The sequence below is a fragment of the Condylura cristata genome, unplaced genomic scaffold, assembly GCF_000260355.1.
Source record: "Condylura cristata isolate star-nosed mole 26May11 unplaced genomic scaffold, ConCri1.0 scaffold00006, whole genome shotgun sequence".
NCBI lineage: Eukaryota > Metazoa > Chordata > Mammalia > Eulipotyphla > Talpidae > Condylura > Condylura cristata.
In genome coordinates, this window is record NW_004567107.1 from 2,770,089 (window position 1) to 2,792,113 (window position 22,025).

The 22,025-nt window shown below is 62.9% G+C and overlaps 1 protein-coding gene across 1 annotated transcript in view; it reads right to left on the bottom strand.

The window, feature by feature from the left end:
• Window positions 1–22,025, bottom strand: part of LAMC3 (laminin, gamma 3) — a 78,706-nt gene that overhangs the window by 50,288 nt on the left and 6,393 nt on the right. Inside the window, exons 4-6 of the mRNA XM_012721199.1 lie at window positions 21,659–21,819; window positions 13,748–13,864; window positions 11,975–12,115 (exon numbers count right to left, since the gene is read on the bottom strand). Of these exons, the coding sequence (XP_012576653.1) occupies window positions 11,975–12,115; window positions 13,748–13,864; window positions 21,659–21,819 (419 nt within the window). The remainder of the gene's footprint in view (window positions 1–11,974; window positions 12,116–13,747; window positions 13,865–21,658; window positions 21,820–22,025) is intronic.

The following is a 22,025-nucleotide window of genomic DNA, read 5'->3' on the forward strand; positions in this document are numbered from 1 at the left end:
GAATGTTTGACCCACCTGGATACCTGGGCCTAGACGAGCTGGCACATAAAATTAACCACCACGGACTCCTAGGGAAAGCAGTGTCTCACCGCACATTTTAAAAGTAATAACTGCAGAACTGAACAAAAACAACGGCAGCAGCTGGCAGGCCTCCAGGTAGAGGCTGCGATGATACAATGATGGAAAACAGGACCGCAGGGCCGCTGCTGTCACCGAGGGCGGGCGCTGTCCAGGGCTGGCAGCCTCAGTGGGAGGCTGCGACGTCCCAGCCCAGCCTGGACCGTCCAGCCGCACCCGTCAGCCTGGACCCACCACCAGGTGGCGACATTGGCCACATTACTGGACTGGCCCATCTCGCCCTCTGGTGGCCAAGGACATCTCCGTGGCTCTTGGGCAGCTGGTGGCCTGGGACCAGAACCAAGTCGAGGGCACTGGCTGTATAAATGGGGAAACGGAGGCCCATCTGTTGGAGGTGACAGTCTGTGGAGGACACCTTCACAGCAGGCCACCAGGTCTCGCCCATCCCTGCCATCAGCTCCTTCCAGGAGAGCGGGCAGGGAGAGGCTGGGGTCCTCAGGCCCCGGGAAACAAAGTGGGGGCCCCTATGCATGGGGGTGTCTGTGCACCGGCAGAATTTTAGGGAAACCCCAGAAATCTGCGTGGAAGAGGGACAAAGCACACTCCCGTGACTGCTGTGGGGGCTCCCGAGCAAGCCAGGGCCTTGGGTGCCAAGGTGCCCGGCCGCCAGCCCCCACCTAGACAGGCCGCGCCACCTGCGGCATGACCTCCAGGGCCCCAGCGAAGGAGTGCGCCGGCCGCCAGGGCCCTCTGCACAGACCCGGAACCCAGGCCTTCGCCGGGCGGCACCAGGGCCACCGGCCTGCAGCTGTGAGCCCCACCCACAGCTGCTGCCTGACACCCGGCCACAGCAGCGCTGGCCCCGGAGCCGGGGAGTGGCCGCACCCTTGCCTCAGGGGGGTTCCCCAAGGACCCCGCTGCCTGGGGTGCCTGGCCTGGCACTGCTGGTGAAGGGTCCTCCTCCCGAGGCCGGGACTCCCCAGGAGCAGTGAGCTCTGAGTACTTCCTGTACAGCTTCCAGTGAGGCTGGCAGGGGCACTCAGGGGCTCCCGTCTGCCCCAGCTCCAGCAGAGAGAGTTAATTCTGGGAGGAGAGAGATGGCATTCAGGAGGCCCAGGGGCGGGGTGATGGCCCAGGGGTGAAGCCATGATTGTGCACAGAGGGAGGTGTGAGGGGCCAGCAATGAAACCTCAGGACCTACATTCTAGGGGACTCTGCTGGCCCAGCAGTGGGGGGAGCCTGGGAAGGCTCTTGAGTAGCAGAGCCCATGTCAGTTTCCTTTAGGAAGAGGGATGGGGTAGAATCCTGGGGGGCTGCCTGGAGGCGGTGTGGGCGGAGGGGCGTGGCCGATGCCTGTGCCTCTGCTGGGGCCCTGGGGAGTCCCTGCTGGGGCCCTGGGGAGCCTAGCCTCCAGCTGGAGGTGGCCAGAAACCAGCCAAGCAAGGGTTAAACCTTCCAGGCTAAGGAAGGAGGAGGAAAGCTGTTCTGATTTGCGTAATGAACGTTAATTAAGAAGACAGAAGAGAGCAGATTCCTCCAGGACAGAGATGAAAGGCCTGTTAATTAAATCTGGGGAGATGAGGCCAGGGCCCCGCTGATCCGGCCTGACAGCTCTGTGCTCACTGGAGCAGGGGGCGCCAGCCAGCATAGGGGGGCCGCCCCCCGCCTGGGCTTCCGGGTCCTGCCCCTGCTGCCTTGTGAGGGCTCTGAGCCCCTGGGGTGCCTCAGTTTCCCCCTCTGGACCGCAGGAGCGTGGGCCCGGTTGCTTGCTGAGCACTCTGCTGCCTGTGTCCTCTTCGCGGGCGGGCATCAGGGCGGGACGTCAGGGCAAGGCCCGCAGGTGCTATGGGAAACCGAGGGAGAGGGAACTTCGGGACCAGCTACTCCAACCCCCGGAACCCTGCTGCCAGGCCCAAGCCTTCTGTGCTTTGGGTCACCCCGAGCCTCTTACCAGCCCCAGCAGCCCGTTGCCCAAGACCACGCTAGCTGGCGGGGCCGACCCCAGTGTGCCTGGGCCAGGCCTGCGCTGTTCTCCATGCTGTTTTCCTCACTCACTCACTCGCTCACTCCATTCCTTTAAGGGGCTCAGCTCTGGGCAGGCCTCGTGGGGCACCCCCGGAATGCGGTGCTGACCCAGTTGTGCAGAATGGCAGGAGCCCAGGGCTGGGCTGGGTGTGAGAGGCGGGCCGGGCGCCGCAGGTGGGGAAGGGCCAGGCAAGGAAGCGCGCCCTGCTGGAAAGCCAGGGACACCCCCACCCTGCGGGGGGCGGCTAGGAGGTTTCAGCAGAGGGCACACCTGAGCACATCTGGCTGGGAAAGTCCTCCCTGGCGGCCACAGGGAGAATGGGCTGTGGGGTGGGCCTGGACACAAAAGTGCTCTAGAAGCTTCTGCAGTTGCCAGGGAGCGGGTGGTGGGCCGGTGGGAGCCGCTCTGGGTGGTCTAGGAGTGGGAGGGGGGAGAAGGGCACGGGCTGGTGCGGGGGTGCCGCCGTCCGGCGGGACACAGGTGGGGGGCAGGCCGGGGGACGTGAGGTCATTTAAGTGCTGAAGGTGCCTGCCCCGGGGGTCACCAGGGGAGGTGTGTCCTCGCTGCCCCCTGGGTGTCCTGGGCAAGGCCCTCGCCTCTGCGGCCTCAGCACCCCCATCTGTGCGGTCCTGGGGGTGCAGGGTGGCCTCTGGACCGTTTCCCTTCTCCAGTCTCCTCAGGCTCAGGCTGCCGTCTCCCCACCTCTGGCTCCTCTCCCACTTCTCCTGGGCACCCAGAGTCCAGGGCAGCAGAAACCCCCAAGTGTCCGCCATGCCGGTACGGCCCGGCCTGCCCACTTCCGACCACACGGCTGAAGTGTGCCCACCTGCTGCCCACAGACCCGCCTGGCCCGGAGGCCCCTGTCGGCCCCACCTCCCAGATAGGGGTGCCTGGCGGGTGGCAAAGCGGGTGCCGCCAGACACCCAGGAGTGAGTGAGGGATGAGGGAGACGGCGAGTGGGAGCTGAGTGGAGGGAGGGGCATGAGAGCGCCAAGGGCGAATGCACGCGCGCTTGAGAGTCCTCACCCCTCTGTGCCCCTCACACAGCCTCTGCCCCCAGCTGTGGGGCTGTCTCTCCCAGCGGGGGCATGGCCTGCCGCCCCTCCACCCCCCACACTGCTCCTCCCCTCGGCCACGCGCCTCCTTCCAGCACCATCTCCACCTCGGGGCGTGCCACCCGCTGTCCGGGCCCGGAGTGCCTTGTGCAGAGCCCGTCCGGAGAGGCCTCCGGGCCCCCGCCCCTCCCCAGTGCCACCCGGCTCCGTGGCATCTCAGGGCTTGCCGACTCGCCTGTGGCCCGCCCGCGTGCCCCTAAGGGTGGGCCCTGGCCTCCTCGCCCCTCCCCGCCCACCTCTTGGCCCCAGCGGGTGCCCAGTGGGCTGAACAGGTGGGCAGAGTCCCCGCAGCGTGGCCGGCCTGACGCAGATGCTGGACCTCCCAGCGTGTCACCGCGGGAAGCTGTCCTGGAACGGTGATTGTCTCCGAGGCTTCCTGCTGAGGACAGGAAAGGGCGATTCCGAGGCAGCAGGGGAACCCAGCCACAGGGAAGGCTGCCCGGGACCTCAGGGGTCCTTAGACCATGCGGGGGCCCCTCCCCCTCGTACAGATGGCTGCCAGGACTCTGGCCTCTTCCAGAGGCCTCACATGCCAGGGCTTCTACCCCAGGCGCTTGGCACCTGCCAGTCCCTCTGCCTGAAATGCCCTTTGACCTCTTCTTGCCTTAGTCCCCCTCCAGACGAGGACTCCAGTAATGTCACCTCCTCAGGAAGCCCCCTGCGGCCCACCCCAGAGGGTCAGGGTCCTCTCTGCCCGACATGGCCCCTGGGTCTAGCTAGGTGGCGTGGCCAGTAGAGAGCAGGGCACGAATGACCGGGTGAGGGCCGGTGGAAGAGTGGGCAGCGGCAGGTGAGCGGGGCGCTGGCCCTTTAAGGGTGAAGGCCCAGGGCTGGCAGACCTGGCAAGCCCAAGCCAGGGAAGTGATCTACGCGCCAGCAGGAGCACCCTCGCCCTTCACGTGGTTTTATTTTGTAAGTGTGAACTTTCCAAATGTCAGGGAAAGGCGGATTCTCGGCCTGGGACCCCGGGAGCCGATTAGCATTCCCGGTGCCGGCGCTAATGGGGCTCCGGCTCCAGGAAATTTATGCCGTCTGCTGGGGCCGTGCTGAAGGCCGAGGCAGGAGCCTAGAAACACATGGGGGTTGCCAGCTCCGAGCCTCCCCGGCGGGGCGGGGCTGCCGCGGGCACAGAGGGTGAGGTGGAGGGTGTTTGTCAGCCCCACAGGCGCGCCAGGGGGCTGCTGGGGGGTTCGAGGGCCCTGGGCTGCACCCTGGGAAGGGGGACCCCTCACCCTCACCCCTTGGGCCAGGTCTAGCCCAGACCACCTGACCCAGGGAGGGGCAGCAGCCCCAAGCTACCGATGGGGAAACTGAGGCTGGGATGCAAAGCGACTGGCCGGGAGCAGCGGGGTGAACCCAGTTCTCACAGCCCCCTGCCCTGCCCTCTTTGCCCCCCAGTTTTCAGGGAGAACCCACGGCATTCCCTCAGACAGTGGCTGGGAGCCGAGCGGGGGGCCCCTGGCGCACCCTCCCCGCCGCACCCCTCGCTGAGCTTATGGCCTCCGGCAGGGACGTCTCTCCACCACGGAGCTGCTCTTGCCAAAGCACCTTCCCCAGCGGCCGTCGCGGGTTGCCGGGAGCCAGCACATTCCACGTGGATGCTGTGTGCGGCGTGTGTGGGGATGTGTGATGTGTGCATGTGATACGTGGCGTGTGTGTGAGGTGTGTGATGTGTGGTGTGCGAAGTGGGGGTGACGTGGGCCACATGCGTGTGGTTGTACGGTGCGGGGGCCGGCCGGCTCCCTGGCCCAACAGGGTACACAGGGCAGCCCCGTGGAAACAGGAGGAGGAAGGGTGGCTGGAATTTGCGGGGTGGTGAGAGCTCCAAGCAGTTGTCCTGGGGGCATGCAGGGCCCAGCACCACCCAGCACTGCAGGGTTCCCAAATAATGGGGTGTTGGTGTCCATATGAGATGTGGGGCCCAGGCGTGGCTGAGGAGGGGGGCCTCAGAGGCGGTCCCTAGAGCCTTGTACTACACCTTCTGTCAGGTTGGGGTCCTGGGTCCATCCTGGGGCCCCCATTCAGGGGGGCAGGGACATGGTTTGCCAGCAGCCGCGGCACCCGGCCCCTCCCACAGTCAGTGCCCAGCCAAAGCCTGTGTGTGGGGTGTGGGAGCCCAGCTGCACCCCGAGCTGTGTGCGAGGCCTCCCCCAGTATCACAGCAACCTGGAGTAAAGGCTGCCCATGCCCAGCTCAGGCCCTGGGGCGGTGACTCAGCCGGGGGGCGGGGCTGGAGCTCAAGGGCGTGGTCTCGCTCCAGAGCTGGAGCAGGGACAGTGCTGGGCCCGCCGCTCCTGCTGGGGAGCGGGACAGGGCGCATGTCGCGTTCTGTGGGGTTCTCCACCCCCAGAAGAGCTGGGCCTCTGGGGTCCCTGCTAGCACGTAGCAGAGCAGGAGTCTGGGATCCCGAGTGGGAATCCCACTGGCCCAGGGGCAGGCAGAGGGCAGCAGAGGGCAGGCAGGGCAGGCTGCCAACAGGGGCCCCTAAGTGACGGGGAGTGACCGGCACTTCTGCTCCCGTCCCAGTTGGGGGACAGACTCTGGCTTCATAAGCATGATGGATGGGCCTAATATGGGACTGGAGACGGCAGGCTGGCAGCCCCAGCCCGGCCAGCCGGCTGCCATTTGCCCATATATTTATTTATTTATGCATTCTCCTCTATGGCAAGGGTCCAAAAACAATAAAAGAAATTGAATTGCATATCAGATGGGACATCAGAGGGAGATACGGCCATAAATCGCATCGTATTTATTCCATAAATATCAGCGCCTCCCGAATAGCCAGCCCCAGTTATGAAGTTATAATCAGGAATCTGGTCCCGAGATGCTTACTGCCAGCCCCTCCCCCATTAGACAAATAGGATGGGTCCCGAAAATAAATAGCCACTTCCTCAAACCACCTGGTTCCGTGGAGGCGAGCATCTGCTCACCATGGGTGCCATCCCCCACAAAAGGGGCAAGGTGCACAGGAAAGGGCGAGAGTGGCAGGTGTTACTGGGGGTCCAGGCCCACGATGCACTGAGTCCAGGGGGAGAAGGAAGTATCTCCAGGCCCTCTGACCCCCAGCTGCCCACCTATCACACCAGCACAGGGTAGGATCCAAGGTACTCTCTCCCCACCCCACCCCTCTCTCTGTCTTTTTTCTCAAATATAATTTATACTCAGTAAAATGCTCTAAATAAATATATAGCTTGACAAATTGTTACGCATGTGCACATGTGCAAACACCACCAGGAATTTCCATTAAATTTCTCCTTGTCATTATCACATCTCCAAAGAGATCTGCACTTCTGTTACTATATAGATTCTAGAACTTCAGAACAATGCAGTTATATGATAGATATTCCTTTGTGTCTATTTTCTTGTTTGATATAAATGTATAGACAATGCATCCACATCATTGTGTCAGTTTCTTTCTTTTTCATTGCTATCTAGTATTACACTGTGTGTGTATACCACAATTCGTTCATCTGTTCTCCTGTAGATGGACAATTGGGCTGTTTGTAATTTGGGCCTATTGTGAGTAGAGCTGCTATTAACATTTATGACAGTACTTCTGTGAAAATAAGCACTATTTCTCTTGGGTGTAGAGCTGGAAGTACACTAATTAGGTCATAGGGTAGCTATATATTTCATTTTACCAGAAATTGCCAAGCATGACTTCAAAGTGGCTATATCATTTGATATGCCCCCAGCAATGTGGGAGAGTTCCAGTTGCTCCAGGTTCATGCCAACACTTGGTTTTGTCTGCTTTTAATTTTAGCCACTCTGGTGGTTGTATACTGAGACCTCTTTATGGTTCAAATTTGTATTTCTACCACTGACTCTTACCTAGCTGACCACATTGGTGACCCATTTGGAATCCTTGGCTGGGAGTCCACCCAACAACCAGCAGCAAGCAGGACCCTATTATCAGGGTCCTGATAACCTTAACGCTCCCATAGCTCCCAGCTTGCTGAGTACTGATGGGCCCCACTGTGGAGGGTGTGTCCCCCACCACTTTTCTCACTATGGCTCTCCTGATGCTTGCCTCCTCCACGATGCCTCTCAAAACAGTGGCATCTTTCTTTTCCTACCTCTTCCTGGGGTGGTGTCCTTTCCTGTGGTCCCTCTCAGGCCTCGCTGCTCTGTCCCTTTCACTGCCACCCCTCCCCTGCCCACATCAGCTCTCCCAGGATACTACCTTTGCTCTGTTCACTGTCATAGCCCTGGGCCCTAAACTGTGCCTGGAATAGGTCAGGGGATCCATCAATATCCGTGGGACACCTGAACTGAGTCCATGGCAGGTACCATGACTTTTGACCAAGACATGTTTTATAAATGGAGGTGAAATTCACATAAGCGTGCCTCAGAGGCGTTTGATGCACCCCGTCACGCGACCACAGGCCCATTTTCTCCAAACCACAGCCATCCTGACCTCTGAGGTGACCGTAACACTCTCCCCTTTTTCTTTTATAACGACTAGCTTGGAGCTTCTTTCCACCCAAAACCAGCCTGGAGCCTTGAGCTTCTCTCCTACAGTTTTAGCGATGGTTGAAAAGTTCCACCTGGAAGGCTGGCTAAGCAGGGGCTTCTGTCCAAGCTGCATGCCCGTGGAGTCCCCCAGGGCTGGTGGAGAGACGAGTGCGCCGGTGGGCTGCTGTGCCTGGGCCCTGGGGCCCTGGAGGGGCCAGCCCTGGGCAGACCCAGCTCTGCTCGCCCACACCCTCCCCATCTCCCTCACGCCCTGCTCTTCCCTTCAACCTTGGAAACCTTTTCTTTCCCTTGGCCAATGACTGGGGGAGGGGAGGGCGACCCAATTTATTTGGCAACAAATAAAGAGCTGCCATGATTAAGATGGGAGGAGAGAGTTTAAAGGAGGAGAAATACCTTGGGTAATGCCATCTCCTGCGTCTTTATATTCTGAAACGGATCGTTCTGGACGCAGGCAGAAGGCCTGATTTAATATCCTCATGGAAAATACTGCACCTGATCCAATTACCACGGGAATTTTGATACCGTCAGCAGTCAAGATGAAAGATTCAGAGGCGCTCACTGCGGAGTAAACACAGAGAGCGAATTACCCGGCTCCTCTGGGGAAGTTAAGCGCCTGGGTCGCTGGGAGGGCGCCTCGGCCGGGCTGGGGCTCAGCTGAGGTCTTTTGCAGCCGCCCCTGCGGCCACGCTTCTCTGTCCCCTGGGCAGCCCGCACGCGGCACGCGGCTGGTGGCAGCCCCTTGGGTGGGGGCCCCGGCAGGGAGGGCAGCCTGGGCCAGTCCCTCTCCCCACATCGGTGCCCTCCCTCCCCCCCCTCCCCCCCCACCCAACGCCTCCCCAGAGACGCTCACGCACCCGCCTGGCTCTGTGAGGGGGCCACAAGGCTGGTGGCTGCCTGGTCACTCTCCCCATCTCATCCTGCTGTCCTCCGTGGACAGTGGCTTCCAAACAGAAGTCTACCCACGGCGGGCTTGAACCCCCCACGTCCGAAGCCAGACACCCTGCTGCCACTGCTCTGCGCTGCCCCCTCGCGCTCGCACCCAGCCTGGAGAGCTCCCTGCCCATGCGCCCGGGTCCACGTCCTGCCTGGGCAATGTCCACGTCCTCACTGGCCCTAGGCTGTTCGGTTGCCAGGACAGCCAGGAGCTGGGAGTCTCGCCCGACTGGCCATGCGCCCTGGGTGAGGTTCCAGATGCCCGAACCCCAGATGCTGTCCCCCACCGTGAAGAGGAGCAGGCTGCTGGGCAGTGTTCTGCAGCCAGACTCCTCGGGACCGGCTCCCAGGGGTCAGACTGGCCAGCGGTCGCCTCAGTTTCTGCATCCGTGGGTCGCGTGGCAGCGTCGGAGGGGTCCCTGCATCTGGTGTGATGCTTCCGATGGAGCCAGAGCTCGATGAGCGTTTTGCCCTGGAATGGGGGTCAGCGCCCCACTAGACACCTGTGGGCCAAGGCCTGGCCCGGACTAAAGACCCTAGCCACTAGGCCTGACAAGCCTGTCCCCTGCAGGGCTCCCCTCCTGGGAAGGGACACGACGTGGGTGGCGTGGGCGGGCAGGAGGGGGCAGTTTGGGATGGGACAGGAACGAGCCCTTGGGCGGAGAAGAGGTGAAAATTTCAGACACCAACGCTGAGGCCGTGGGTGCCACACACTTAACGGCACCCCCTTTCCTGAGCTTCTGGGCGCATGCTCACATCCTGGGCGGCTGGTTCTGTTTCTGTGTCGACACACTTACTCGCTGCACAACCGCGTAAGGACCGTCTGAAGACAGTTCGGCGCCGTCCCCCAGACGAGTTCACCGCTCTCCTTCAAACGCCCGAATCTGCACAGACTCACTGCACACACGTGGGCCCCCAGCCCCCACCCCGTGCCCCCGGGGCCCTGCGTCCACAGGGTGAGGCTGTCTTGGAGCATCTAACACGCTGTACTCCCACGGCGCCTCCCAGCCCTGTTCACAAACCTAGGGGTGCGCTTAGACCCCCCAGGTCTAAACGAGGCTTGCTTCGTGTCTTAACTTCGAATCAGTGCGGCCAGTACTTGAGTCAGCAAAATACTCCCCTAACTCAGAAATGCCCAGTGCACCCTGGCCTGATCCCCCAAGCCCTGCCAGTGGGGGGAAGATACGACTGTAACGTTCTGGCTCCCGACACACGTCCGCTCTTTATTCTGAGGCTTCTGAGGCCCAGTGGTCTCGCCACACCCGCATTTGGGGGTCACACTCCTGGCGTGGCTCACCTGGCTGGGGCACCCACACCCTGGCGAGGCAGCAGCCTTGCTCATGATGACGTGGGGGCTGCTGGCCAGCGGAGGGGGGCCCCTGGCCCTCATCGTCCCTGTGCCCACACCAGCCTGAAGCCCGTGAGGGGACTCCGCTAACAGGGTTACTGCTTCCTGCTCCCCGTCTCCGTCAGGGCCGCGTGGAGGACACAGCGCCAGGTGATTGGATTCCAGGTCTCTCAGGACTTCTGTCACAGTCTTGAGGTCACCCGGAAGATGGGAGGGGGTGACGCAGTCTCCCCCCGGAGGGGCTGGAGTGCGGCGCTGGCTGGCTGCAGGAGTGTGGGCCTCTGAAGCGCTCGGGGTGCAGGGCCGCTCCAGGCTCCCCGAGGGAGCCCGTCCCAGCCCTGGGTCTGCTCTGCCCGTGCGCGGGAAGTGAGGCGCCTGGGCAGCACTGGGCATGGAACCGCGGGCCGGGCCAAGTGTGGCGGGCAGCGTCTCCCTCCTGGAGAACCAGCCAGCTGCGAACAGGGCCTCCCCGCTCCCTGGATGTCTGATGTCAGCGGGGCTGGTGCTCAGGCGCCACATGCGTGCCAGGCCCCTGCTCTGGGCAGCTCCCTGCTGAGCTCCGCCCACTGAGGCTGCCCGGGCAGGAAGCAGCCCGAGTGTGCCCCCAGGCACCTTCTCCTTTCTGAGCTCTTACTGGCTGCCAGGGTCACACAGAGGCCTCCCCAGGGGGCTGCTGGCCTCCTCTGATGGTCTCAATAACCCCACTGGGGGTAACTGGTCAACCCATCAGGGCCGGCGCTCAGAGAGGTTGGGTAATTTGCCCACAGTCACACAGCTTAGAAACCTTGGCGTTTCAGTCTCACCCCGGCCCCTCGTCTCGGCCCCTTTGCTGTCCATCCCCCAGGGGCCTGGGCCCCAATTCCAGTCCTGGCTGGTCAAGCAGCAGGGGGCAGCGTGACTGCGCTTGTCCACCGCGGAGAGGACTTCCGTGGCACCTCCTCGCCCTCCGCCCTCCTCCATCACCCGCCGGGGAAGCTGGGAGAACCAGGTCCCCTGGGAACAGTCTCCTCCAGGACAGCCAGCCGCAGCCCAGCCGGCGGCCACAGCGGGGTGCTGCCGGTCACTCACCTTGGGGGACACAGAAGCGGCCTCTCCGGCCAGACCTGGTGGAGGGCAGGAGCGGGCGGGGTCTCCCCCTTCCCGCCAGCACCCCGGTGGGCAGGGAAGGTTGTCTTGGCAACTGGGCTCAGTTGCTCTTCCTGTTCTACTGGGCTTTGCCTGTGATTAAAGGTGCGGTGAGGAGGGCAGGCTGGCGGGGAGGGAGAGGCAGAGCCAGCCCCGGCCCTCCGCCTCCTCCCTCCTTCGGGGGCAAGGACTGAACAAGGACGAGGTGGCTGTGAGGATGCTGTCTGCAGGAGCCCTCAAGGTCAAGTTTGAGATGCAGTGGAGGGGGGGGCTGGATTCAGGAAGGCCGGCCGGCAGAGACGCCCTCCCAGCGTCCGTCTGGACCGGGCAGCTGAGAGGGCTCGGGCTTGGTGCCCTTCGCACCGTTCCCAGGGCGGCAACAGCAGCCTCCCAGGGCTTGAACGAGTCGTCCAGGTCCTTCGCTGCAAGGCTGCCCCACTGAATGGCACCACGCGGGCTCCCGCCGCCTGACTGATCACGCCCCCGAGGGCCCAACCGCGTCCTTTCTTTTTAAAACCAGCTTGAGAATTGCAAAGTTGCCTCCTTGGGTTTGGAAAGAGCTGCGGACCCAGAGCGCAGGGGCCCCGGCTTACAGAGGTGACAGGCTGGCCGGGAGCTGACGTCGTGGCCCAGGCTGCCTGGCCAGGTGGGCCTTCTCTGCAGAGGTGGGGGTCAGGGTGGAGGGGACAGGGTCAGCGGCATCCTCGGCTTTGCCCTCCAAATGGAGAGACTCTTGAGCCCCCAAGCCCCCGTGACCTGGGCCACACGTCTGGAGAAGACATCAGGGGCCTGTCCTGGTCCTGGGAGATGGCCCAGACCCTGGGTCCTCCGCTGTGTGGGAGGCCAGTGCCCCACCCTGCCGCCCGGGCCGACCTTCCGGCCTCGGCGTGGGTCCGGCTTCGGCGCGGGTCCAGGGCCTCGGCGCGGGTCCGGCCTCGGCGCCCTTCCTGCGGGCGGCTGGCTCGGCCCCCTGCGCACTTGCCGAAGGGCGTCTCTGCCAGGCCCCGCGGCCGCCTGTGGGAGGGAGCGTGGCGTCCACCTCGCAGGTGAGAAGGGCGAGGCTCAGGGCAGAGCCACCTGCCGGCTCAGTGGGCCCTTCAGGAGCAGCTCGAGGGGAGGCCTCGCGCTTCGTCTCCGGCGGGTGGCCAGAGCAGGAGAGGGACGCAGGAGGGAGAAGAGCTGGACAGCGGGCGCCTCTGCTGGAGGCCCGGGCTCGGCCTGACCCGTGAGGTCGCCGGACACAGACGCTGCCCTCTGGCCCGTCGCACCTACGACCAGGAACTGGGCTTCCTACCTGCCCACCTGCCGTGGCCGTGCGCGCTGAGCGGGAGAAGCTGGCAGGCAGGTCATGGCGCAGTAAAGGGGACTCTGGGGAGCATGCCGGGACCCCCAGCCCCACCGGACCCCGGGCCCCGGCTGGCCCCCCCCGCGCTGGCCCAGGGCGTCTCCCCGGCGCCGCGACTCCGTGGCTGTCGTGTGCTCTGTGCCACCGAGCGCCGTGCCTAGCACACATCTCCACACAGAGCACACAGCCCGGGGCCTCATGTATTATGCATGCGTGCGGCTCGAGGGGGGAGGCCCGGCCCCCTGGGATATACGGGTGCCGGCCCCCCCTCTCTCCCGGTGCCCGGGCGCAGAGGAACAACTGGACAGGAGAATTAGAGCCTGTCCCTGCGTGGCAGCAGACAAGGTGGGCTGAAGACGAGGACGCCGTGAGCGACGGCGCCGCTGGCGTGGACGGCGGTGGCTGAGGGGTGGGGGGCCCCCCAGGGGGGTACACAGGACGGCGAGGACGCCCCACTCCCCTGGCGCCATCAGCCCCAGAGCGCCCGCGAGCTCAGGCAGTGAGGCCCACCCGACCCGCCCTGCAGGACTCACGCCCAGCTGCTCTGGCCGGTGGACCAGGGGAGGGCGGTGGGCTGGGCCTGGGCAGAGCTTGCCCAGGCCGGCGGGACTGGTGTGCGTGGAGCCCGGCCTTCGTGATCCTGCTTCTTCCCGGCCTGTCCTGCTTCAGGGTGGGAGGCAGACACGCAAAGGGGTGAGGCCACCCGCCCAGGTCGAGCTCCTGACCATGGGCAGGGGCTCCCAGGTTAGCGCCTCACCTCCCCCCACTGCGCACTGACTCTTTCCCAGACCAATCTGCCGGCAGGTCTCCTGCCTGGCCTCTCCTCCGCCCTCCACCTGCTCAGCCTTAGGTCTCTGCCTGGGGCTGCCCGGCTCACTGTCCACCCACCCACTGCCCACCGCTCACTGCCCACGCCCTCGAATACAAGCCCCACCAGGCCCGTCCCAGCCAGACACCGCTGCCTCTCTCCAGGGAGGACGCACAGGGGACCAGCCGGGCGCTGTGCCCCGTCCTCCTGCCCCGGCCTGGCCCTGCCTGGCACCCCCTGCTGAGGGGCCGGGCTGTGAGGCTCAGTGCTGAACCTCTGTCCCCTTCCCGGGTCCGGCTGAGACCGTGGGTGGGTCTCGGCGTGCAGTGGCCTGTGGGTGGAAATGACCTTGGGCTCTGGCTCCAGAGCGACCTGCTGGCTTGCGGGTGAGTCCCGGGCAGCCTCGGCCTTCTCCTCCGGAAGAAGGGGCAAAGAGCACCCACCTGTGTCCCGCGCGTCCGGAGGGCCGAAGTCACGCACCTGTAGCAGTCACCGCCGGGGCCTCAGATGGGCCCTCAGACTGGGCACTGCGCCCCCGGGGGCAATCAAGGCGTTCTTTCCACAGAGGCCCTCACGTCGCCCACTGCCCGCGTCGCTCGGGAGGAGGCGCCTGTCAGAGGTGCAACAGCCGTCACTCAAGGATGCGCACACCCGCGCCCGGCGCCTCCCTCCCGCAAGGTCGCAGCTGACTGGAGCCCGGTCATGGGTGTGGACATGGCCATTTGGGGTGACATCCTGGGGGACCTTCAGGGGACTGTCCTCTCTCCTCCCTGAGCTTGGGGGCAGGGGCCTCGGGGTGCTAGTGTCGCTTTGTATATTAAAATACCTGCTGTGGTTCCAGCCCAGCGGAGGAGGAGCCGGAGTCCTTGCGGGCTGGGCGGGCGAGTGGCCACGGGTGGGGGCCGCAGAAGCCCACGGTCGTGGCCTGGACAGCCGAACGCCCCAGGCCTGGGAAGTTTCCGAGCGGCTGGCCTCTCCAATCCTGTCCCCTCCTCGGGCAGAACAGGCCGGGCTGTGTGGCTGGAGGGCAGTGAGCAGCAGACTGCACAGCTCAGGTGGAGGCCGGCGGCCTCGGAAGCCCCAAGAATGGGGATCCTCCTACAGGGCCTTTCGCCCTCCTCCTTCAGTGGGTGCCCGCCAGGGCCAGTGAGCCAGGCCGCGGCACCGCAGGCTCACAGAGGCAGCTCAGGCCGCAGCGGGGCAGGCAGTGAGCAGAGGCCTGCCGGTGCCGGGAGGGGCCAGGCCCACCGGCAGAGGGTGCCCCGTGGGCCGTGTGGCCTGGGCAGCCCGAGGTGCTGGCCCCGGCCCCGGCCCATCTGCTGAAACTTCAAAGGCAAATATTCTGCGAAATAATGGGGCTTCATAAGCCCAGCTGATCGATATTCTAGTGAAGGGGAGGAGGGGAGGGCGGGGGTGGCGCGGGGGGGACGCTCCCGCACAGAAAGATGCGGGCAGGAACAGAGGAGGGAGAGAGCAGACGCAGAAAAATGCTCAGCTGGACAGACTCGGAGGACACAGCAGAGAGCCCGGTACACACAGGAGCAGGCAGAGACCCGGGGTTCCAGCGAATGGGGTGCAGCCTGGAAGGCCGAGGGGTCTGGCCTCCTCAGGAAGTCAGGCTGAGTCTCGGAGCTCCGGGCCCTCTCAGGGCCAGCTGCGGGCTTCTCCTTGGTCGCAGCCCCTCGGGAAGGGATGCCGGACATGGGCAGGCAAGTCCCTGCGCCCAGCACCCAGCGGGCTGGGCCCAGGGCCCCGGGAGCAGGGGACCACCCCCTGCGCGCCCTCCCCCAGCAAGACCACCCCCACCTCAGTTCCCACACAGGGGTGAGCAGCGCTCCCCCCCCCGGTCATGAGGCTAAAGACCACGGTCAGCAGCAGCCTGAGGACCACGGTCAGCAGCAGCCGCCCTCTCCAGAACCGCTGAGACCTGGACACACCTTGCCCGGCCTGTTTGTGCCGTGTCTGAACACACCCCCCGAGACCATGTCCATGAAAGTGAGAAGCAGGCAGGTGGTCAGCACAGGCAGCAGACGACCGCCGCAGGCAGAGAGCCCTGGCTCGCCACCCACTCACCCACGCCCACTCCGCCACTCGCCCCTCCTCCACTCGCTCAGCCCCACCCCCTCAGCAAATCACTCACTCGAGTACTCAGTAATCACTGGCCCCTCCCTGCCTCCTCACCCAGAGGGAACATGGGGGAACTGCCTGGCGAGGCCACGCAGAGTGACCTCTGCCACCCCTCCCCCAACAAAGCTGGACAGCGGGTGCCCTTGCCCTGGCGCAGAGCACAGGCCGCCCTCCCCCCTCCCCCTGGCTGGGCCTGAGGCGCAGCGCATGCAAGCCGGGGGCCAGGCTGCGGGACAGTCTCAATTCCCAGGACCAGCAGGTCCCACCGGCCAGCGCCCACCCCGTGCCAAGGGTCGGCACCTCCTTTCATCTTTGCCATCCCCTGGGAAAGCATTCGAAGGGCATGGTTCTCAGGGTGCCGGGCGGGGGCGTCAGGTGAGGGCACACAGCTGGTGGCATCTGGACCCGGGTTGCGGCCCCTGGCCCGGCACCCCACTCTCCACACTGCCCGGGGCTTTGCACAGGTGTGGCGCCAAGGCTGTGCTGCCGAGCTGGAGCGAAGGTCTTCCCGGGAGGGCTCCTGCACCCCGGCCCTGTCTCTGCGGGGTTCCCCGCCCGCCCTTGCTCAGGGAGCCTTCCTGGGAGCTGCTGTCTCCGGGCAGCACCCACTCGGCCACATTCAGACTGTCCCCGCTCCCGCATGGCCTGGGGGTCAGCACAACAGAGGGCAGAGAGGAAGGGCCCCTCTGCCTCACCCTACCCCACAGGCTCCCGCGAGTCCAGGCCTGGGCATCACTAGATTTAAGCAGCCAGATTCTGGAGTCCCAAGCAGCAGGGTCCAGCTCCCCAGCTTCCTTACAGAGGTAAAACACCCGTACGTCTCCTTGGGAAAAGTGACTCTTTCACTCTTTCCCATTCTTAAGTAGGCGGCTTACTTTTTATTGTTGAGTTTGAGGCGTCTTCTATATGTTCCAGACAGACATCTCACCAGATCTGATTTATAGAGATGTCTCCCATACAGTTGGTGGCTTTTTTACTGTTCTAATGGCCTTTGCAGCACAAATTTTAAAAACTTTTATGAAGTCCAATTATTTCTTTTGTGTCTTTGTCACGTGTGCCTTTGGTGTGACATGCAGGGCTCCTGGCCAAACCCAGTGTGGTAAAGGCTTAACCTACGCTTTCCCCTAAATGTGTTAGTTGTGGGTCTTTGATCCATTTTGAGTTGATTTTTGTAGATAATGTTAGGTGAGAGTTCGACTTTGTTCCTTTTTCTTTTTGCTTGTGGGTGTCCAGTTCCCCCAGCATGATCTGTTGACAGCACTGTCCTTTCCTCAATTGACTTCCTTGGCCTCTTTTTGAAGGTTCTTTGATTATGCAGGTACAGGTTCATTTCTGGACTCTTCTATCCTAGTGATCTACACACTGTAGCTTTGAAGTAAGTTTTGCAATCAGGAAATGTGAGTCTTCCATCTTTGTTTTTTTCCCCAAGATTGTTTTGGCTACTTGGGGGTCCCTTGAAATTCCATATAAATTTTAGAGTATATTTTTAATTTTTGAGAAAAACATTGGATTTTTATAGGGATGACAGTAGACCCTCCCTGGTGGTGCAACAGGTTAGGATGCAGCACTGCAAGTCAGCCCCAGCGACTTCAGGGTGCGTTCGATCCCCAGCCTGGGAGGTGACCACATGGCGGCAGACCTCTCCTGACCGGCCGCTGCTCCCCTCAGCAGTGTACTTCATCGATCTGCCTGTTTTGCCCCCCACTCTGTCTCTGGTGAATCCTCTCACTATCCCTGCACCTCTGGCCTGTATGTACCCCAGTTCTGTTTGTCTAAATAAATAAATCTTAAAAAAAAAAAAAAAAGGAATGACAGTAAATCTATAGCTTTTAGCAGTATTGGCATCTTAACAAATTGTCTTCCAATCCATGAACATGGGATGTCTTTCTGTTTATTTACATGTCTTCTGTAATTCCTGTGCTGTTTTGAAATTTTCAATGTACAATGTTTTTACCTCTTTGGTTAGGTTAATTCCTAAATATTTTTTTATAGTATTGTAAGTGGAATTTACAATTTAATTTCCTTTTCAAATTGTTCATTATTAGTGTATAAAAACACAACTAATTTGGGCTTGCTCATTTTGTATCCTGCTATTTTGCTGAATTCATTTATTATTACTACTAGGCATTTGTGGAAGTTTTAGGGGTTTTTACATATAAGATCATGTTATCTGTGAGCAGAGATAACTTCCTCTCTGAATTTGGAAGCCTGTTCTGGCTAGTACTTCCCACCTGTGGGAAGTGGGGGAAGTGAACCACCTTCTTAGTTCTTCATTGTGGTTTGCCTGCAGGGCGTTTTCAGGTTTTTCAGACCTGGAGTGATTCGGATGGGCAGTCTGTGGTCAACATTGGCTTGCTTTAGTCAGTGTTTCCCTCCTTGTCTCATTTAATTCTCACATCAGTCTGCTGAGATCCTGTTTATGTGACCATACATAGAGAGAGAACAGCTGTCCAGAGGGGACGTTGGGCTCTCGGGGGTCAGGGAGCTGAGCAGCAGTCTGGGGTCCAGACAGGTGGGCCTGCCTTGTTGCACGGCTGGAGTGGCACCTGTTCTGACTGGTGGAACACAGACACAGGCTGGAGGATACTTTCAAGGTAACCACTCCTGGCCCAGGTGTGCCTGACACCAGAGGCCTTGAATCCTCCTTTTTTTTTTAAGATTTATTTATTTGTGCATACTGAACTGGGGTACAGGCCAGAGGCTCAGGGGCGGCGAGAGGCTTCACCAGAGACAGAGTGGGGAACAGAACAGGCAGGTCGAGGAAGTACACTGCTGGGGGGAGCAGCGGGCGGGTCAGGAGAGGTCTGCCACGCCATGTGGTCACCTCCGGGGCAGGCGGGGATCGAACTCATGCGGAAGCGGCTTTAGCTTCTCAGTGCTGGGCTTTAACCCGCTGCGCCACCAGGGAGGGCCGAATCCTCCTTTTTAGGCACAGCCCAAGGGTTGGCAGACCAGGGCCCCCAGCCACTCCAGCTCCAGTCTGCTTTCTGTTTAGCCTGTGAACTAAGAATAACTTTCATATTATTAAGTGGTTATAAAAAGAAATAAAAAATGAACATGCAGACCCTAAAGCATTTATTTTCCCCTGGGGGAGGGGTGGTTTGCCAACCCAGCTCCATCCAGCCTCCATAGCTCACCCTCCAGCTTGGAGTGCGTCCCGAGGTTTAGGGGACCCGTGGGCAGTACCCCTAGCTGTGCCATATCGAAGGCCAAGCTACACAGTGTGAGGCTCCAGCCCCAGTCCCTGCCTGAGTCCCTCCTGCTGCCAGCAGCCCATGGTGGCACCAACCTCCCCCATCCCAGGAGGAAGTGAAAAATGTGACACCTCAAAGTGGGACATTAAAGTTTAACAGGGGGATGCATATTTAATGGGGCTTAACAAAGCATCCTTAAAGACATCCCAGACAGCCCCTCTCGGGTGGGGCAGGCTGCCGTGAGAGCCACCCCGCCCCCCCAGGCAGCCAGCGCCTCATCTGTCTGCGGAGGCGTCCCCAGATAACGGATAACGTGGCATTCCTGGCGCCTGCCAGGGCCAAGCGCAGCCCCGCAGTCTCTGGGGGCGCTGCCCGCTCATTAACAACATGATGGGGATGTCTGAGGACTGCGGCGTGAGCGGGATGCAGTCAGGCTCCTGGGCCCCCGCCAAGAAGCCCCCACTCTTCAGTGGTGGGGGGCCTGCCCTAGGGAAACTCTTCCACTCTCTGACCCCCACCTGTGTGAGGGGCCACTGCTGGGGGTAGAGGGCCAGGGCACAGGGGCTGGCATAAGATGCGCCCCATCACCCCCCACTGGAGACTCAGGCCTTTGGCCTTTGAGACTCAGGCCCTCCCGTGAGTCAGAGTGGCCCCAGTCCGGCACGTCACAAAGACCACAGGACTCGCCTTGCTGCCCCTCCCCCTCCATACAACTGGGCTCACAGCCCAGTCTCAGGGATACTGGGTCCTTCTGGGCTCCTCCAGCCGGGCCCTCACTGATGCCCTCAGCGCTGGGGAGGAGGCCACAGGAGCCCCGTCCATGGGTGTGACTCCCCCAGAGGCACCTCTCTGGCCCCCGCACCGGCTGTAGTCCTCAGTGCCCCAGGGCCACGCCGACACATGGCCATGATGACATGTGGCCAGGCCCACACACGGCCATGATGACACGTGGCCACACCCACACATGGCCATGATGACACGTGGCCACGCCCACACACGGCCATGATGGCACGTGGCCATGCCCACACATGGCCATGATGACACATGGCCACGTGGACACACGGCCTCCACCCACCCTGGGCACGGTTGCCCGATGCCCCCCCTGGGTTTCAAAAGCGGCCCCTCAGTACGTGCCACACAGAGCTGCCCACCAGGGCGCCATGGGGGTGGGGGTGGAGGGGAGTTCCAGCATCAGGTGCTGCATAGACGGGGTGCCTCTCCTGCACACGCCTCCCCCCTCGCCTGGCCCGGCGCCCACCCCTGCGAGTGATGCCATGGTGGCACCCCCACCTCAAGCCTGTTTAAGGCTGCCTGGAGTTCCTGGGGCGCTCCTCACGGGCGTCCGGGGTCTCAGGGCCTCGACCCCAGCTTCTGGCCTGCCCCACAGTGCACTGGCCTCTGGTGCTCCCGTCCTGTCACCCCCCATCCCGGGGCCCATCCTGTCAGTCAGACCTGGAGGGGGCTCCTGCCCAGCCAGGGGTCCCCTCCTCGGGACACCCCTCAGAGGCCGCCTGGCGCTCTTGGTGACCTCCCCTGAGCCCAGAGGTACATCTGGGTGACGTCCTGGTGCCCGGCGCTGGCTTGGCGGTGAGGCCCTCAGACCGGGAACCTGGCTGCGGTAGGGACACGGGGCCCTGGGCTCCTGACAACCTATGGCGCCCCAAGCACCCAAGGTCCACCCTCAGCAGGGCCCCTTTTTGGAGCAGACACGTTGACCCCACCTCCCCTGTCACCTCCACCAGCCTCTGCCGTCTGGGCCCCTCAGCTGTGACAGTGTAGTGGGGGTCCCCGGGGTGCAGGGGGCACTGGCAGCGCCATCTCAGAGTCAGCTCTCCCCGGCGGCTGGGTGTTGCGTCTATGGAGCAGCCCTTGGGCTGAGGTCTCAGGTTTGGGGGGCGACTTTGGGGGTGAGTGCCGGGGCAGGGAGCACCCCTCCCCAGCCCAGAGGGGCTCTGCAGATAGAGTGTGGGGCGCTTAAACAGTCGCTGCTAAAATGCACCGAGGCCTCGTTGGAAGACGAGGCGCGCGTGGGGGCCTCCTGGTCAGCCCGGTCCCGGGCCAGCGGGCACGCAGCGGGCCGGACGGGCGGCAGGCGCAGAGGGGCCCCGGAACGGCCTGTCTCCCTGAGGGCCCGCTCAGGAGGCAGGTGTCTGGCGGCCGGCTGCGGCCCCGCCCGTGTGCGGCACACCCACCAGGCGCCCACCCACCCTCCGCGCTGGCACGGGCACCAGCCGGGCGCGTCTGGGAAGCGTTTCCAGATTCCTTTGCCATTTGTTCTCACTGTTTGGGGGGGAAATTCTCCCAAACATCCTGGAGCCTGTGGTCTCCTGAGTCTGAGATGCTCCATCCTGAGACCGGGTGGAAGGTTCTAGGAGCGGAAGTTCCCTTCTGCTCTGGGGGATGGGCTGGCGCTGGCCAGCCCCCAGCCGCACGGGCAGCAGAGCCAGCTGGCCTCGGGGCCCGCGCTCCACGCTGGCCCGCGCTCGGCCACCGCACGTGCTTCCAGCACAGGAGCCCCACGTTGTCTTCCAGGGGAGACCCCCCACCACCAGGGGCTCACCCGGCCCCCTGCGGAGGGCAGCGTCCCTGGCAGAGCCTGAGACCACGGCCCACAGCCAGCGCCTCTTTCTTCCTGGTGTTCGGGGGCCCCGACCCCCACAAAGGCCTGGGAGCGCAGTCCAGGCGCCGGCCCCCAGAGGCGGCACAGTCAGCCACCCCCCGCCTGGTCCCGGGACTCGTCTCCTGGCGTCGAGGGGGAAGCAGCCGCCCTCCTGCAGGGACTTGGGGGGAGCCGGGGTCCGCGGGCTGAACGTTCCCCACTCCTGAACGTCCCGGAACTGGCCACGGTCACGGCCACTTTCCAGTCATCGCCCCCGGCGCATTTCTCCCTGCCGCCTCAAGGGCGGGGTGACGGACTGGGGTGCACTGCAGGGTGCCTCACCAAATCACACCCAGCTGGTCCCCATCGCACCCCCTTTCCTGAGCCCCAGGGGCCCTGAGGATCTGGAGCACTGGGCTGTCCAGTGACAATGTCCACGGCTGATGCCATCCGACACCTCTGTGAGCCCCGTGTTCTGACGCACAGGGGAGCAGAGTGGCAGGTGGGGTGCTGGCCGCCCATCTGGGCCCCAAACAGGAACCTGCTGGTGGCCTGGGCCTGGAAGGCTTCGGAGCCCGGTAACCGGGGACTGACGGGCCGCGGGGCCTGTGGGGGCGGCGGAGGCAGGGCCCTCACGCCGGGCGCCTGCGGAGATCAGAGCGTGACCGGGGAAGGCGGACGTGGGTATAAGTCGAGGGGTGGGGCAGAGATGGCGGCCGCGGTGTGGGGGCGGCAGGATCACGGCGGCCAACATAGGGTCCCTCTGTGTGCCCAGCTCTGTCCCCCGGAGTCCACGCGTCCTCACGGGCCCGCGGAGTCTTCAGATGCGGACGCCGCAGCCCCGAGGCAGG